This window comes from Paralichthys olivaceus, chromosome 23 (assembly GCF_024713975.1).
Source record: "Paralichthys olivaceus isolate ysfri-2021 chromosome 23, ASM2471397v2, whole genome shotgun sequence".
In the NCBI taxonomy this organism is placed as follows: Eukaryota; Metazoa; Chordata; class Actinopteri; order Pleuronectiformes; family Paralichthyidae; genus Paralichthys; species Paralichthys olivaceus.
This window is the reverse complement of record NC_091115.1, coordinates 2,890,431-2,906,356: the sequence shown is the minus strand read 5'-3', so window position 1 is coordinate 2,906,356 and position 15,926 is coordinate 2,890,431. Positions and strand designations below refer to the sequence as shown.

The following is a 15,926-nucleotide window of genomic DNA, read 5'->3' as shown; positions in this document are numbered from 1 at the left end:
TGTCGTGTTGTGGAATGTCAGTGTGACAGAGACCAGACCAGAGCTACAGATAAAGTCCACACAGGGATTTAATTCAACAGATGGACAGACGCCACAATAACAAAGGTTTTTATGCAAAGCAATAATTATAACTCTTGTTTTTTATCGTAGTTCCTCGGTGCCTCTGAGCTTACGGCTTTCATCGAGGGCTATTTCCTGAAGAACATGGTGCTGCTGATCGAGCTCGACGCCTTCAAGCAGCTTCTGTACGAACCCCCTCCGGCCGAGAGCCCCGCGTCCAGCCCCGGCATCTGCTCCGACATCCTCCTCGACCTGGAGAAGACTCTGGCCACTCGCATCCACTCCATCCACCTCTCCACCTCCAAGGGCTCTGTGGTGTGACGCCGTCCCCTCCGGAGCCTTTCTGATCCGGCCGCAGCATCCATGTAACACGTCCATTAACACACAGTCGCCCCGTCCACCTGTCCTGGCCCCACTGATGATGAGGAGGAGGAGGAGGAGGAGTTTTTTAAGTCAGTGATTCCCTTTAATTCTGCCTGTTGCAGCTAACTGAAGTTAGACGTGACAAAATCAGAGAGAGAACTTTCTCACTCGTCGTCCTACTGCTCCCACTGATCACTTCACAGCCCATACAGTCAGAAAAACTGAAAATAATAGCAATGCATTTAAAAAAACACACAACCCAACAGTATAACTTAGACCAAACCACGATTATACAACTTTCTATTGTATTTCAGATAGAAAACGTGCATGAAATACAGACTATTTACCTTTTTCTTTTTTTTTTTTTTGCTTAAAGAAAGGTAGAGTAGAATTTAAACTCAATAAAAGCAGCTTTCTCGTCATCTCTGTCACGAGACTTTGGTTTACAGGTAACATCACTTCATGGAAGTGGAAGCCGTCACAGTATGAAGTTTCACACAAGCCAAAACGTGAAAATAATCTTACTACACAACCGATAAAAGTGATTAGTAGCAATTCCAGCAGACAGATTCTTCGGTGGACGTTTCACTCTGTCTCTGCTGTGTTGGTTTCTCACTGTGTTATATATATATCGACTGTGTGCAGAGGCCAAACCAATCACACAAACTTCCACCGTCCGTGGCCGAACACCTCAGCGCTGATCCGGACGAGAGACGGCCGCGCTCAGTGAAAATCTATGCTTGACACGCGGACGTCCACCGGGGAAATGAACTTGTGATAACTCCGCGAACACTGTCGTTTTGGGTTCTTTTTGCATGACCCCTCCTCAAACTGAGCTGCCCCCCCGATGTCGCTTTTTATGCAGAGCTTACTTCAACAACCACTTTCCAAAAAGAAAGGGGGGGAGGGGGGGAAGTGAGGGAAAAGGCTGCTTATTAAACTTTCTATCCACCGCAGAACAGACGGGACTGAGCGGGACGGACGATGGATCTTTGATTGGCGGGGAGTTTCTCTTCAAGCAAAGTGTAAATACGTCCTGAACATCATCGTGCTGGTTCTTTTGTTCTTTTTCTTTTTTTGTAAACTGATGTACAGTATTCTCCTACACTCGCTCGGCTAACGACACCGGTCTCATTGAATTGAATGTTGCTCCCTGGACAGTTTGTTCCTGCTGTGTGTCTCTGTTTATGCAAAGTTGCATGTTTAATCTGTTTCAGTACGACTCCTCTGTTTCGCTGTGCTCTGTGTGTAGACGGGTAGGACTGAGTGTGTTCCAGCTGAAGTTCAGTCAAAGGATGTTCCCTTTTTACTTTAACGTTCAGGGTCGATCACGCGATGCATTTTAAAGCCACTTTTTTGCTTGTTCGACTTTTCACCTCATCTTCTCAGTAACATCAGCACTGAATTTATTAGTAGACGATGTTTTACGACAAATGTTTTTCTGACCACCTGCTTTTCTGGACGCGCCGGACACTTTTGGAAAATAAGAAACGATGCATGCAGTGCAGACGTTCCCACTGAAAGGGCAGCAGATGAAAACATCCAGTCTTCTTATTGTTTCCAACTCCTGACATCTGGATGAAACATGTATTAATTAGCATTTTCTTTTGCTTGTTTTGGGAAAATTAATTTTAAATTTGTTCTAAATTCAGATGTTAAGTTGGTTAGTGTGCAAAACATGAACTGCTGCGTAAGAAAACGTCTGTTTCTGATGAAAACGTTAAGGTATGTTCAAGCCTGGGAAACTGGAAACTTTAATAAGACTGATGAGGAAGTTTTCAACAAGAAACTCCCAACTACTGATGTTAAACTGATGTTCCGTGTTGTGTCTATTGAAGGTGGAAGCTGGAGATCTTTTTGCTTCTGAGTCAAATCCACATGAATTGCAATTTTTTTTTTTATTCCCTGATTTCAACAAACAAACCTGAATGAATCTGATCCAACTGGCTTCTTCTCCATGGCAACAGCAGCCGAGGCTCGAAGCATCGAACAGACGAAACCTGATTCCTTCAGTGAGGAAACTGAAATAAAGAAACAGGCGGTCACACAGTCACCTGAGTTAACAGGATTCTTAGAGTTTCTGAAAGAGGCACATGTTTGTTGTGAATCCAGAATGGAAGGAAAATGTTTTATTCTAAAGCTACAGAAAAGGGAATAGATCTCAAACACCTGAACCACTTGGGGGGAAAGAGGGGGAACTTTTATTCTGGAAAATATTTATAAATGATACAAATAATGAATTGAATGATGCAAAAATACAAATGAACACAACCGGAATAACGTTTTATTACAAAAATAGCAGATTGGTGTCGGTTGAATGATTTGTTGTGAGTTGCGGTTCCTCTTTTTGTGGCTTCAGTTTAAAGTTGTTGTTCAGTTTTAATTTGATTCCTGATGAAGCTCCTTGAAGAAATGTTGCATGAATTTGGAAATTCAACTTTTATTTAGTATTTCAAGAAAAACACGTCGACCTTTTCACTCGGACACGACACATCTCAACGATTTTCCATCCGGTGTAATTTAATGAATGTAACAGTGAAAAAAGCTGCTTCCCTCGGTTTCTATCGGCTCTCGATGCAAAGTGTCCTCATACGTTGTGGTGGATGTTTCCGCATTAATCTGATTTTACCTTCAGATAAAACACAAAACTTTTGATTTCAAATATTGTAGCACACTCAAAAAAAAACATTACTCAAAATATTTGTTTTGGGGCCAAAACCCAAGAGAAACACAGAGGCACATACAAGTTGGTTTAAGTTCTGTAAATAGTTACAGAAAATGAAATATATATATTATCCTACAACTTTATTTTCTTACCTACATACATAGCACTATATATTTTATTTTACATTCCACAGGTATTTTGTTTTACAAAAGAGATATAAAAAAAAGATGATATAAAAAGATGCTTTACAGTTTTGAAATTAAGCAATATTTCCATCAGATTGTATTATTTTGACTAATATGTCACATGGACTTGGAGCTACAGTACAAATGTGAATTAAAAAGACATAACAGACAAACGAGTGACTGAGAAAAACTGAATATACTATTTTATGTTTATATTTTGTGAAATTAAACTGTGTATTTTTCTTTTAAATGTATTTCAGCCATTTTAAAACAATATAACTTTTTCCCTGAGAGCGTTAACGAAGCAGATAAGTTATTTACTCGACATAATTCACTCTCGCACCATATTTGGCTTTTTGTTGACTCATCACACACACGCCTTTGTCATTTGAAGCAGATTATTTAAATGTGAAATGTGACTTAAAGATGCAAAACCCAGGGTAACAAGGTTCATAATGATGTCAAGCACTTTGTGTGCCAGTGTCACTGTCGCCTCACAATCAAAACCATTAGTTCTTCAGACGTGAGCTTCAGTTTGAGTCTTATCGTGACAACAGCTGGATCCGGCTTTAATGTTAAAAAGATGTTTGAGTCTTAATGTTGCGTCTTTAGCAGAAGACTAACCTTAGCTTGCCCCTGTTCTGGCGCTCTTGATTCAGCCCCGGGTCAAGGCGGTAGAGTAACCGTCGGTTCGCATGGCTCTTCATGTTTGGTGTCGTTGAGAATGTGCTCTGTTCACCAGCTTTGTCCAAACGAGACTCTCTCCTCCAGTCGTCTGAGAGTTTTCTTTGCCTGCGTATTTGCTCCTGGTGATAAACAACATTTCTCCAATAGAAGCAGTGGAAACATGCATGGGACGTTCACTAGGTTTCAAATCCACAAGGAGGCGGGGGGTGAACTTTTGCTAAATTTTCTTTTGATTATTTTCCTTTTCCTTCGATGAGAACATGTATATTGTACAAAGTATGTATATGGAATATAAATTATACATGGTGTGAGAAGCAGGGATGTGGTGGAGTATAACAACAAACAGGAATGTTACACTCGTGCTACAGTTTCTGTCGTTCCATGACATGCTTTTGTGGACAGCTAATAAACGACCACAGTTAAAAACGTGTGCAGGATTTCTTTTATTTGTGGTGAAGTTGGTCTGTCAGCTGATTTATCACATGTTCAAGATTTGTATATATGGATTAACAGTGAAAGGTGTGTGTGTGTGTGTGTGTCTGTGTGTGTTCATAATGTTTGATTAATTGCTGTTAAACTTTATACAGATACAGATTCATGGTGCCCAGAGGATGACGCCTCTTAACGTTGTGGATCCCCAACTGGTAAGAATTGTTTTTTCAATTCAATTAATTTAAATTGAAAACAACATTCATATTTTTCTATAATTGTTATACTATCCTTCACTTCATTATTATTATTTTTAAGTATTGCATGTTACGTATTATTACTTACTGATGCCTAGTTTTGACTTTTGCTGCTGGAATATTACAAATTGACCTCATTGTGGGATGAATAAAAGATTATCTTATAATATCTCATCTTAACCTGTCTATTCTGATCATACATTATCATATCTTATCATATCTTATCATATCTATACTTATCTTATCTTGTATTATCTTATCTATACTTCTAATTTTAGCTTATCTTGTATTATCTTATATTATCTTATCTATTATCTTATCTTATCTTATCTATACTTTTTATTTGATCTTATCTTGTATTATCTTATATTATATTATTTATACTTTTTATCTTATATTATCTATACTTATCTTATCTTAACTATACTTATCTTATATTATCTTATCTTATCTTATTTTATCTTATCTTGTATTATCTTATATTATTTATACTTTTTATCTTATCTTATCTATTATCTTATCTTATCTATACTTATCTTATCTATACTTATCTTATCTTATCTATACTTATCTTATCTTATCTATACTTATCTTATATTATCTCTTATCTTATCTTATCTATTATCTTTTCTTATCTTATCTATTATCTTTTCTTATCTTATCTTATCTATACTTATCTTATATTATTTATTATCTTATCTTATATTATCTATTATCTTATTTTATCTTATCTTATCTTAAAACATTGACTTGAATTGAATGTTTGGAGTCGTTTGCAGAAACGGCCTCTGGGGGGCAGTAGGCACCAAAACCACTTGATGTGAGCCTGACACATCCGACGACGACGAAGAAGAAGCCGCATCTCTCCGTTACAGGAAGTCGTGAAGTTTGTGAAATAGATGAACGAAGCGCTTCTCTGGATGAAAATGGAGAAACCCGTCTCGTGTCATCGGATCGTGTGAGTAGACTCGAACATGAAACAGTCCGTCGCTTCTCCATCTCCCACCGAAGCGTGACTGCGCCTGCGCAGTCCGCGGCAGCGCACCGAGCCGCCCTTCCTCCTCCCCGCCAACTAGCACCGCAGGGTCGGGCGGACATCGACTCACAACAACCCCGAGTCACTTTCCCTCCGCGTCTGGTCACTTCCCGGGGCTGCGATGGAGAGTCCGCGCTGCTGCGAGAACGGTGAGAGCCAGTTAGTCCAGGTCCGAGTCTCCCGCAGCGAGTCGTGGGCTTTTCTGTTGGATTGTGTGCGCACGATTCCGAACATGGCGTACCCCGCTCCCTGACATGGCGGTGGCTTTGTGCCGCGGTGCAAAGCTAAGCTAGTTAGCGAAACAGTCTATTCTGTTGATTACTATCAAATCGCGAATGGTTCAGTTCAGCAGCAGGCGGCTGTGATTCGACTCTCGTGCGGTATCAGCAGCTGGATTAGCATCGTAGCGGCTAACAGTGGCTTCAACTAGCTACAGGCTAAAAACAAATCACAAACCGGCTCGTGTCTGGAAGACGGAGCGGCGTCAAAGTAAACACGAGGCAAAGCCTCATCTTGAATCTAATGCTTCAAAAGAAAGAAGCCATTTACAAGAAGTGCGTCGTGTTTATTTTTACTTACAACCTGTGACTGCTGCAGATGTGTGTCCCACTGTGCTAAAGTGCTCGTTATTACAACACAGCTGCGAGTCCCTGAAGGCAACAGGCTGTGGTGAAGTTGGTTCTGCACAAAACAAAAAAAGCTTCTTTTCTTTTTTTGCAAATGTGCACAAATGCATCATTAGAATCCAGGTTTCATGTCGCAGCTATTTGTGATTAGCTCGTGCATGATCCCAAATACACGTGGCTTCAATTCAAGGTTCAGTGGATTTAGGTGAAAGAAGGTCTTACTGCCAGAAAGTGGATATAAATGAATCCGAATGCTGCTTTTACTTGTGTTTAATCTAAATAACTCAGACTGGACAAACAACTGTTGAGTTTTTTTTATGACAACTGAAGCAACCACAGGTTCTCTGTCATGGAGGAGGAGGGTGAGGTGTTCAGCTGCAGTTTCACCACTAGATGTCAGTAAATTCTACACACTGAACCTTTAAGGTTCCGGTCATGAGGTCATGTGGTCTTGGAGCATTTGTTTAAAAGCACTTGTTGGTTTGAAGTATTTTTTAATCATCTAATCTCAGTCCAATCTTAAAATGTGAAAAGAATCAAGTCCTCAGCAGCTTCTAATATTGAATATGTGGCTGCGATGCTTTGACTTTATTATTAGACTGTGAAACTGCCTATTATCATTTAGTATCTAATTCATTTTGACCATATTGAACTTTGTGTTAATAACCGTGTTGTGATTTTCCAGATCAACCTCTCCTGCTGCCGTCTCTGCGGCTCTTCATTCCGCCGCTGCGCCTGGTGTCTGCCGCCATGTGGCAGGTCGTCCAGAGGGGAAACGTGCACGACTACGGGATGGTGGAGGAGTTCATCAGCACCATCACGGAAATCGTTCCCGATCTGTTGAACGCGGATCAGAAAGCTCAGCTCCTCTTGGGACTCAGAGCGCGGGTAAGACAGTGAAGTGTTGAGCAAAGATGTTTAACGATTTCCTCGGGAAATACCAGAATGCGTAACCTAGCAACAGTAGAAGTTTGGTTTCTCTCATGCAGCTGTTGAGTCGTAAATTCAAGCGACACTAATATCATCCCCAGTTAATTTTACCTGAAATCATATGTTGCAGGTGGTTCTTGAATTGTGTCAAACTGAGGCGATCAATGACAGAGAAACCATTGAGATGCACCTGGAGCGGATCAAGGCCCTCGTGTCCACGTGGGCAGCGCAGGTTGGTTTCTGAACATGTGATATACAGATGAACAGTGTGGTTGCGTTATACATCAAGTGGTTTTGTTTTGTTTTTGTTGCAGCCATGTTTTGCAGAGGTGGAGTTTCCAGAATCAAACTTTGTGGATCAAGTTGAACTGTTGTTGAAAGACCCCGAAGAGAGAGAAAAGTTTTTCCAGGTTTGTATTTGTGTGTATTCGTGTGAAAGAATCTCGTACCTGCATACGTTATATGTTTGTTCTGTAACTTTCAACTTTAATTTCTTTCCAGGATGTTTTCCCCACAGATTTTGGGCCTGAGTATGACAGTGCTCTTCAGGTGTTGATGCTGGATTTCTTGTCCAGACTGGAGAAGCTTCTTCCAGTGCCAGACCTCCAGCAGGTAGTGCATAGCCCGATATTATTAGCATTACCTGGTTGTTTATCTGAATCCCCTGCCATGACTGAACCGTAATATTGTCGAAGCGCAGCATGTTCTCTCCATGTTTTAACCTCTCTGGGTCCTCTGCAGACTGCGTCCATGCTCTGTGCCGTCCCGTCTGCCCTGGAGGAGTGTGTGCACTCAGTTCCTGACCTGCAGCACATGAAAACCGTTCTCCTTTACCACACGACACTTGGAAATTTTGATTTCTCTGGTAAGTCTTGTCACAGCAGTCCTCTGGGAACTCAAACTGGGGGGATGCTCAAATTGCAAAATAACTTACCATCGTTTTTAAAATGATTCAATCGTCACGATTCAATTAACTGTGCAAAAATTCTTATGGATTTTTGGCTTAAGAACAGCTCCAGTTAAATTTCAAGGCAGTTTTGAAGAGCTGATGAATTTGACTTGATTTCAATCATCCGCAATTAAACATTAAGCAAACTCAGTCTCTAGACTACGAATGCAAATAAGTCAAAGACCTGTTTACTAATCTGCAGGCAAAAATAAAAGATATGTGAATTTATTTGTGCGTGAATTGACATAATAAAAGTTTACAGCTGCAGCCTCGAACATAATGTGATTCTTCTTTTTCCCCTCACAGAAGAATCTCAGACCATTCCGTCTTCCTTTGGGAACTGCATCCTCTCCTCGTTGTCCCTGCCTCAGCTGGAGAAAGTTATAATCGACGCCGACCAAATACAGCTGCAGCCTTCATCAGAACAGATGCAGGGTTGTGTGACTGTCCAGGTGGAGGGTGAGACTGTGACTCTGCTGGACTACATACAGATCGAACAGCCGTCGTTGGTCGAGCCTGATGGTCAGGAGGAGAATGAGGTGAACGAGGAGGAAATGATGGCGGGAGACGCAACGGATGAGGACGTCGGTGACACTTTGAAACCAGCAGCTTTTCAACCGCTGAAACAAAGCAAACGGCTGCAGTTAAAAAGAAAAGCTTTGAAAGACAAAGACTCAGCGGCGGCGAAGAGGCACAGAAAAAAATACTCCAACGATAAGACGTGTCCCGTGTGCAATAAGATTTTCCTTCGAGCCGCAGCCATGAGACGACACCAGGAAATTCACTCTTCAAACCGGGATCTCAGGTACAAGTGCGCCAACTGTGACAAGCGATTCAGGGACCATTATGACATGAACCGACACAACATGCGCGTTCATGAAAAAGAGGACATGGGCATGAATCCTAAAGAAGACGACCCAGGGGATCCTTGCACCTCTGAGATGTCGGAAAACAAAAACTGCTCACTGTGCGGGAAGTACTTCGCCCGCCACGTCGACATGGAGCGACACATGAATTCCCACTCGGAGGACCGCCCGTATAAATGTTGTTTCTGTGAGAAGAAATTCAAGAATCCTTACGTCTTAAAGAGACACCAGAAGGAGATTTGTAAGAGCAGGGAGCTGAAAAAGCCAAAGAGGAAAGAGATGCAGCAGCCAAACCCGCCGCCGCCGCCTCCAGAGGGGTCGACGGAGAGTAAAATCTGTCCCATCTGCAGCAGGGTCTTACCGTGCACGGCCGACATCGCCAAGCATCTACGCTCTCACTCAGAGGAGCGTCCTTTCATCTGCATCACTTGCGAGAAGGGTTTCAAATACAAGGACACGCTGAAGAAGCATCAGATCATTCACGGTCACGAGGGCATCAGAGAGGAGCAGAGCAAGTCAGTGGAGCAGATTTTGGCCGAAGCAGACGCTCAGACATGTGATGATACTTGCAGCCTGGACAGAAAAGAAGGGCTTCTAGATTTACCGGCAGATATTTCTGAGGAGTCTCCGTCAGCACGGGTGGACAAAGTCTCCAAAAAGGCCCTGAAAGTGTGTCCAGTCTGTTCCAGGGTGTTCGACAGTGTGAAAACACTGAACAGACACATTCAGTGTCACACAGACGATCGTCCGTATCATTGCGTCCACTGCAAGAAGCGTTTCAAACACATGCACGGGCTGAAAAGGCACCAGATCTACGCCATCTGTCACAAGAAAATCAACAGATTCTTGTGGAAAAAAGAGCAGAGGGCGGGGTCCAGCCAAAGCGACGCCACGGGCGCTGACCCCCAACAGGGGCCCCCGCTGAAGATACCCGTGTGGTGTTCCAACTGCGGCAAACACTTTGAGTACCTGTCCGCTCTGAAGGAGCACCAGGAAAACGTGTGCAAGGTGGATGTGAGGGAAATCATGAAATGCAACGACTGCGGGAAAGAATTCAGCAGTATGACGATGCTGAAGGTGCACCAGAGGATTCACGACCCGCTGTACTGCAACGAGTGCGGCAAGATACTCGCCAACGAGGCTGCGTTCGAGAGGCACAAGCTGATGCACCGGCCGATGCCGTGCACAATGTGCGACAAGACTTTTACTTTGCTGAGGCGCTTGAGGGAGCATTACGCGAAGCAGCACGAATTCACCGGCCCGTATCCCTGCGCACAATGTGACAAAACGTTCATCCAGCTGCCCTACCTCGCCATCCACCAGAGAATCCACAAAGGAGAGTTCCCTTACATCTGTACCTTGTGTCCGGAGAAGTTCAGGTCCTCAAACTGTCTCACAGTTCACCAGAGGAAACACACCGGGGAGAAGCCCTTCCTGTGTTGGCAGTGCGGGAAGTGTTACCGCTCGGCCTCAGAGCTCACGGTCCACATGGGGACCCACTCGGAGGAGAGACCCTGGACCTGCACGCAGTGCGACATGGCGTATCGCACGAAGCTGCAGCTGACTAACCACGTGGAGCAGGTCCACATGGGCGTGCGGTATCCCTGCAACAGCTGCGGGAAGCAGTTCATGAAGGAGACGTCGCTGAAGAGGCACGAGCTCATCCACACGGGCGAGAGGCCTCACCAGTGCACTGTGTGCGGTAAGACCTTCCTGACTGCCAACGAGCTGCGACTACACAACAGGTATCACACCGGGGAGCGGCCGTACAAGTGCGACGTGTGCGGGAAAGCCTTCATCCAGTCGGGGTATTTGAAGTCGCACATGCGCATCCACACCGGGGAGAAGCCGTTCAAATGCGACCTGTGTAACAAAGGCTTCAGGTTGTCATATCACATGAAGAAACACAGGCGGACTCACACCGGGAAGCCAAAGAGCTACATGTGTGAGGAGTGTGGGATAGCGTTCCTCCAGAAAAAATCCCTCTGGGAACACTCGCATACTCACAACATGAAAATTGAATCTTCGTTCACAGAGGAAGTGAGAATGGAGTTTCAGTAGAAATGTGTTTTAATGCTGGAGTTTGTTTTATACGATGTTCAGACCACAAACCAAAAAACAACCTTATTTCATGGTTATTTAACCTTTGTTATTTGATTTTGACCAAATTATAAGTTTGTATTTTTGTTTCCCTCGTTACAGAAACTGTTGATTCACATTCTGTGACACATTGATGAGCTATACTCATCAGCATCTCTGCTTACTTTTTTTTTTTGAAAATAAATCAAACTTGAATGTATAATTCTCACTCCCTTCATTTTGAAATCAAAAGCCCTCTAACGACTGAAGTAGTTTCGTTAGTGTCAGATTAAATTTAAATCAAATATTCTTTGGCATTAAACTTTTGGTTGAACAAAAAAAAAACTAGTTCCAGATGTCACTCTGTGCTTTGGGAAAATAAAATAAATTAATAATTAAATTTAGGACTACGTTAAATAACTTTTTTCTATCTTATTAAAATATGTTTAACTCTGAGGTTTACACAGTACTTTGGTAAATTTATATATACATTTTATATAAATACAGCTAATGTACTGTTGAACCACTGATCCATTTAATGACGGATTCAAATAATTGAAATTTGATTCCATGTAAAATATGAGATAAACAATCAGGTATAAAACAATGATATAATTAAAACAGAAAAATACTGTTAACACTTTAAGTTGCTGTAATGCACCATAACAAGTTTTACACAGATTTTAATTGTGGGTAGAATCAGTTCCAGTTTCATATTAACTGGACTAAATTCACGTACCTCGGTGTATGACAACAAAATTAGTAATTTCATAATTATACGTGACCGTTTACCTCCGGATATATTTTCTGTTCATCAAAAGTTCTTTTTTTCTGCAAACAGACTTCCAGAGTATTTTGCACCTTTTGCAGTAAACAAACTGAAACTTGTTTAGATTTACTTCAAGTTGTGCAGAAGTGAAACACTGTGTTGTGTGTAGCCATTTGTGCTGTTTGACCAGAAGGGGGCAGTATAGTAATACTAATGATGATCTGGGGCTCCACAGCGGTGAATGTGCCGGTGGCGCCCCCTGCTGCCTCAGCTTGTGCAGGAGGATTCTGACCCTGAGCCTCCAAACACACAAACCGAGCTGAGGTTGTTCATAATGTTCCGTCACCCAAACAACTGTTTACACGTCCTCCCCGAACAGACCAACACTTCTCCTCCGTGTCACCTGACGCCTCGGCCTGAGTGACAGTTGAACCGGCGGCGGCTCGAGCAGCATCCTCTGCCCGTTTCCACTGAAACTGCTCCCACCTCTCAGAAAAATCAAAAGGCCGGCTGAGTCAGAGCCTCTCCAGAGTGTTGGGAGCAGATCACTTTTTAACCCGAAGCATATTGATTTATATGGGGCTGTAATTGCTTCAGTGTGTCCTGGATGATTCCCCCCGTAATTGAGGCCTGGCAGAGGTCTCTTTCCTAGACATAGCCTCCCCGCTGCCAGGTGGTTGGCAGGGAGCAGCACCGCACCCTCTCCCCAGCCGACCGCTCGGCTGGAGAGAGCCAGGCAGCGGTGACCCCCCCCCCCACCCCCACCCCCACCCCCCTCCCCACAATTGCACCGGTTGTCGTGGGGCACACTTCCCTGCACACTTCCCTGCATGCTTTGAGGCATCCCACCCAGGCTCTCGTCCAGCTCTCCCTGCAGGAAGGAGCCGCAGCAGAGGTCACGATCTGTGCATCCTTTCAGACGGTTCTCTCTCACACCTCGGTCTCTCCGGGTTGGGACTGTTCATCACTGTACATGCTGTTGTTCAGGTATTTGTTGTGTGTTTGATTTCCTGACCCCGGCACACTCTGGGATTCTTAAGCAGATGGAATATTTGCAGGCGTAGACATGTCTGGAGATCACCGTGGTGTCACAGCTTCGGCCGGGTGGAGGAAATAATGGAGAACACCTGAGAATCGACCTAATGGCGATTTAAAGCACCACTAGGGGAACTTGTCTTATAGTCTGTGCCACGTGTTGCTGTGGTTTCCCAGGATCTGAGTGATCAGTGCCCCTGCGGTGGATGTTGTTACTGTATAATAGAATCATTTCTACTTGTTTTTTATTTATCACTATACCAGTGCAGGGCCTTTTTTTAATTTTTTTTTTATACATTGCATCACTTTGTGAAGCAACACAAGCATCAGACACAAGTTCACAACTTTTCAAAGTGAAAGTTCAGCTTGATATAAAACAAACAAACATTTTGCAAGAACTGATTCTGGGAAAGATCAGAACCCGTCTCTGCTCAGTCTTCCTGTTTCAGTCCGATATGATGAAATAATCGAATTATCAAAATGCTCTGGTGGGGATTTTGTTGCTCGCCAGTTAATTCAAGTCTTTTTTTAATATCGACCGTATCACGTGTCCGAATTGCACCAAACTCGACACAGACGTTTGTGGAGTTGAATGGTTCAGTCACTCTGATGAACACACAACCCTCTGGAGGCTCCTCACTCATTCATCCATGATGTTTTTAGAATCATTCCTCATCCTTTTCTTTCCCCTCTGCCTCCACAACTCCTGGTTTCTTAAAACAAGCAGCCACTTTCAGATTACAGATAATTTAATGTTTAAAAATTGATTAGAGCAGCTTCAACTGATGAACATTTTGACTTGATTGACTGTAGTAGATTTAGTTTCACAGTCACATCCGCTGAGCCGACAGGGAGCAAAACAACAACAATGATTTCATTCCTCTGTATTTGAACCTTTATGTCTAATCTCCAGTTTATTGAAATTAAAGATGGCGCCCCACCAGTGGCAGCCCTGAGCGTTGCTCTCCTTCAGTCGTGGTCTCTTTCATTCGTTAGCGGAGATCAAACAGTTAAGCAGAGATATGATTTGGAAACTAGTTGGTTCTGATCATCACCAGGCTCGATGGAATTACCTGACCTTTCTGCCAAAACCCTGTGACCCCTGCGTGTTACTACGGAAACCTAGCGTGTCAAAACATGCGTCACATTTCTTGCGTTTGCTCCATGACTCACCTTTATTTCTTCCATATGAAGAGTGTGGCACAGCGCAGGGCCTTGATACCAATATGAGTTTCAAATATATATATATATATATATATATATATATATATATATTTCTTCCTACAATCACTTGCAATAGATACTCCACTTTCATTGTTTTTGCAAAGTGTTTTTGTTTTAGTCAATGGATGAAGGAGGGAATCCAACACAGAGAAACCACTGAGCTGGAAAAACCCTCCGACTAATCAAGAGAATAGAGAAGGATTGCTCCGCTAATCAAGTGTGTGTTTTTTCGTGTGTGCGCTTGCATGTGTGTGTTTCCTCAAGTAAACCTGTGTGTGTGCCCAGACATATCCCTCACACATTCCCTCCCATCTTGGGTACCAGCCCTGCAACACACACACACACACACACACACACACACACACACACACACACACACAGCCCCCCATCCTCCCTGTGTTCACGCAGTTTTTTTTTTTTTTCATTCTCAAGCTTTATCTTGTTTTTCGTCTACTCTAATTCGTCCTCCGTCCTCTCACTGTCGTTCATTTGCATTCTGCGCTGCTGTCTGTATCTGTGGATTCGTCTGACTCGGACATTTGTTTGGCAGGAGACACCAGAGGGGGTGCTGTTAACGCTGCAAGAAATGTCCGTCTTCCTGAAAGTCTTTTGCTGTTTGTTAACACATTGTTCTAAATGTGGGGGGATACAACTTTAACTCTGCCTGTTGCCAAGTTTGCAGCAGCGGGAGTTTTGTTTTGCATGTCTAACTTTGCAGATCGCGTGTTCATCACCACTGAAATAACACTTTAATTCAAGAGAACACACTTAGATAAGTTTGATTTTTTGTTTTGTTCCTCTAAAGTACGAGTTTGAGTTGTTGAGCGTCTCTTCCTCCACAGTATTTGCAGAGATGGACATTTTTTGCAGCGAACACTTTCTCCTTCCTGCACCAGAAGGGAGTGAAAACAAGCCTTTCCCTGGTCAATGAGTTCACTGTGGCGGACGTCTTCCTTAGACAAGGCTGTGAGAGGAGAGGAGAGGGGTGGGGGTGGTGGGAGTTGAGGGAGGGGAGATGGCGATGGTGGTGGAGGTGGTGGAGGGGCTCAAAAAGTCTTGCAACCGAAGAGAAAGGAGACACGGAGGGAGGGAGGGAGAGAAACCTGGCACGAGGCAGTTCAGAGCAGTGGGCATTAGAGACGGTGAACAAGGGAAGGTCAGCAAGCCCCCCCTCCCACACACACACACACACACACACACACACACACACACACACACACACACACACACACACACACACACACCTTTCTTCTCCTGCATCAGCTGATCTACATCACAAACCCATCATCAATATACCAGTACAGTCAGACCACAGCTCCGGTGACAACAGGAAAATCTGCCGTGAAGATGTTTTGTGTCAAGAGGCAGCGAGAGATGAGACACTGATTTCACCCTCTGAGACGGAGAGGCTTACGGGCATCAGTGTCCAGCCACCGTCACTGATCTCTGATTCGATAACAGGGTCATCCTCCCTGGTCTGAAAGCAGCTTTGTTCCTCTAATCAGAGGAGCATCATCACCGTCATATTCCACGTTGTATCGGCAACTCCGGCCGGTGACGCAATCCACCGGAGGGATTCACAAAGAGACGCTGTTGGGTGCACGTCACGTCTCGCGCCAGCGGCCCTGAGAATAAGTCAGGTCACAGATTGAGGTCACGGAGCCGCGTGTGTGGCAGCAAACGTGGAGTCAGGAGTTGCAGGAAAAAGCCACGGTGCACGGCCGATCTGGGTTTTTTTTTTTTTTTTTTCTAAAGAGCGTGACTTT

At 43.7% G+C, this 15,926-nt stretch overlaps 2 protein-coding genes across 4 annotated transcripts in view; both read left to right on the top strand.

Annotated features, from left to right (window-relative positions):
- The window catches only part of btbd11a (BTB (POZ) domain containing 11a), a 110,634-nt gene extending 106,248 nt beyond the window's left edge, over positions 1–4,386 (top strand). For both annotated transcript variants that reach the window (XM_069520030.1, XM_069520032.1), the window contains one exon: positions 151–4,386. In XM_069520030.1, the coding sequence (XP_069376131.1) occupies positions 151–381 (231 nt within the window). In that variant the 3' untranslated portion in view covers positions 382–4,386. The remainder of the gene's footprint in view (positions 1–150) is intronic.
- Positions 4,387–5,477: 1,091 nt separating this feature from the next.
- Positions 5,478–11,352, top strand: LOC109646526 (zinc finger protein 11-like). Of its 2 annotated transcripts, none has more exons than XM_020112279.2 (7): positions 5,478–5,831; positions 6,994–7,196; positions 7,369–7,470; positions 7,553–7,648; positions 7,740–7,850; positions 7,980–8,103; positions 8,494–11,352. In XM_020112279.2, exons 1-7 carry the CDS (start codon positions 5,804–5,806, stop codon positions 11,112–11,114), a joined length of 3,285 nt encoding a protein of 1,094 aa, XP_019967838.2. In that variant the 5' UTR covers positions 5,478–5,803; the 3' UTR covers positions 11,115–11,352. The 2 variants fall into 2 exon arrangements, with proteins under 2 accessions (XP_019967838.2, XP_019967839.2); XM_020112280.2 differs by having other exon boundaries at positions 5,487–5,604.
- Positions 11,353–15,926: the final 4,574 nt, after the last annotated feature.

Bases quoted from the DNA above. Each gene is read 5' to 3' on its own strand.
- LOC109646526 (XM_020112279.2), top strand. From the start codon at position 5,804: ATGGAGAGTCCGCGCTGCTGCGAGAACG. The intron at 7,197-7,368 runs GTAAGACAGTGA...CATATGTTGCAG, and splicing joins TCTTGGGACTCAGAGCGCGG to GTGGTTCTTGAATTGTGTCA. The intron at 7,471-7,552 runs GTTGGTTTCTGA...TTTTTGTTGCAG, and splicing joins TGTCCACGTGGGCAGCGCAG to CCATGTTTTGCAGAGGTGGA.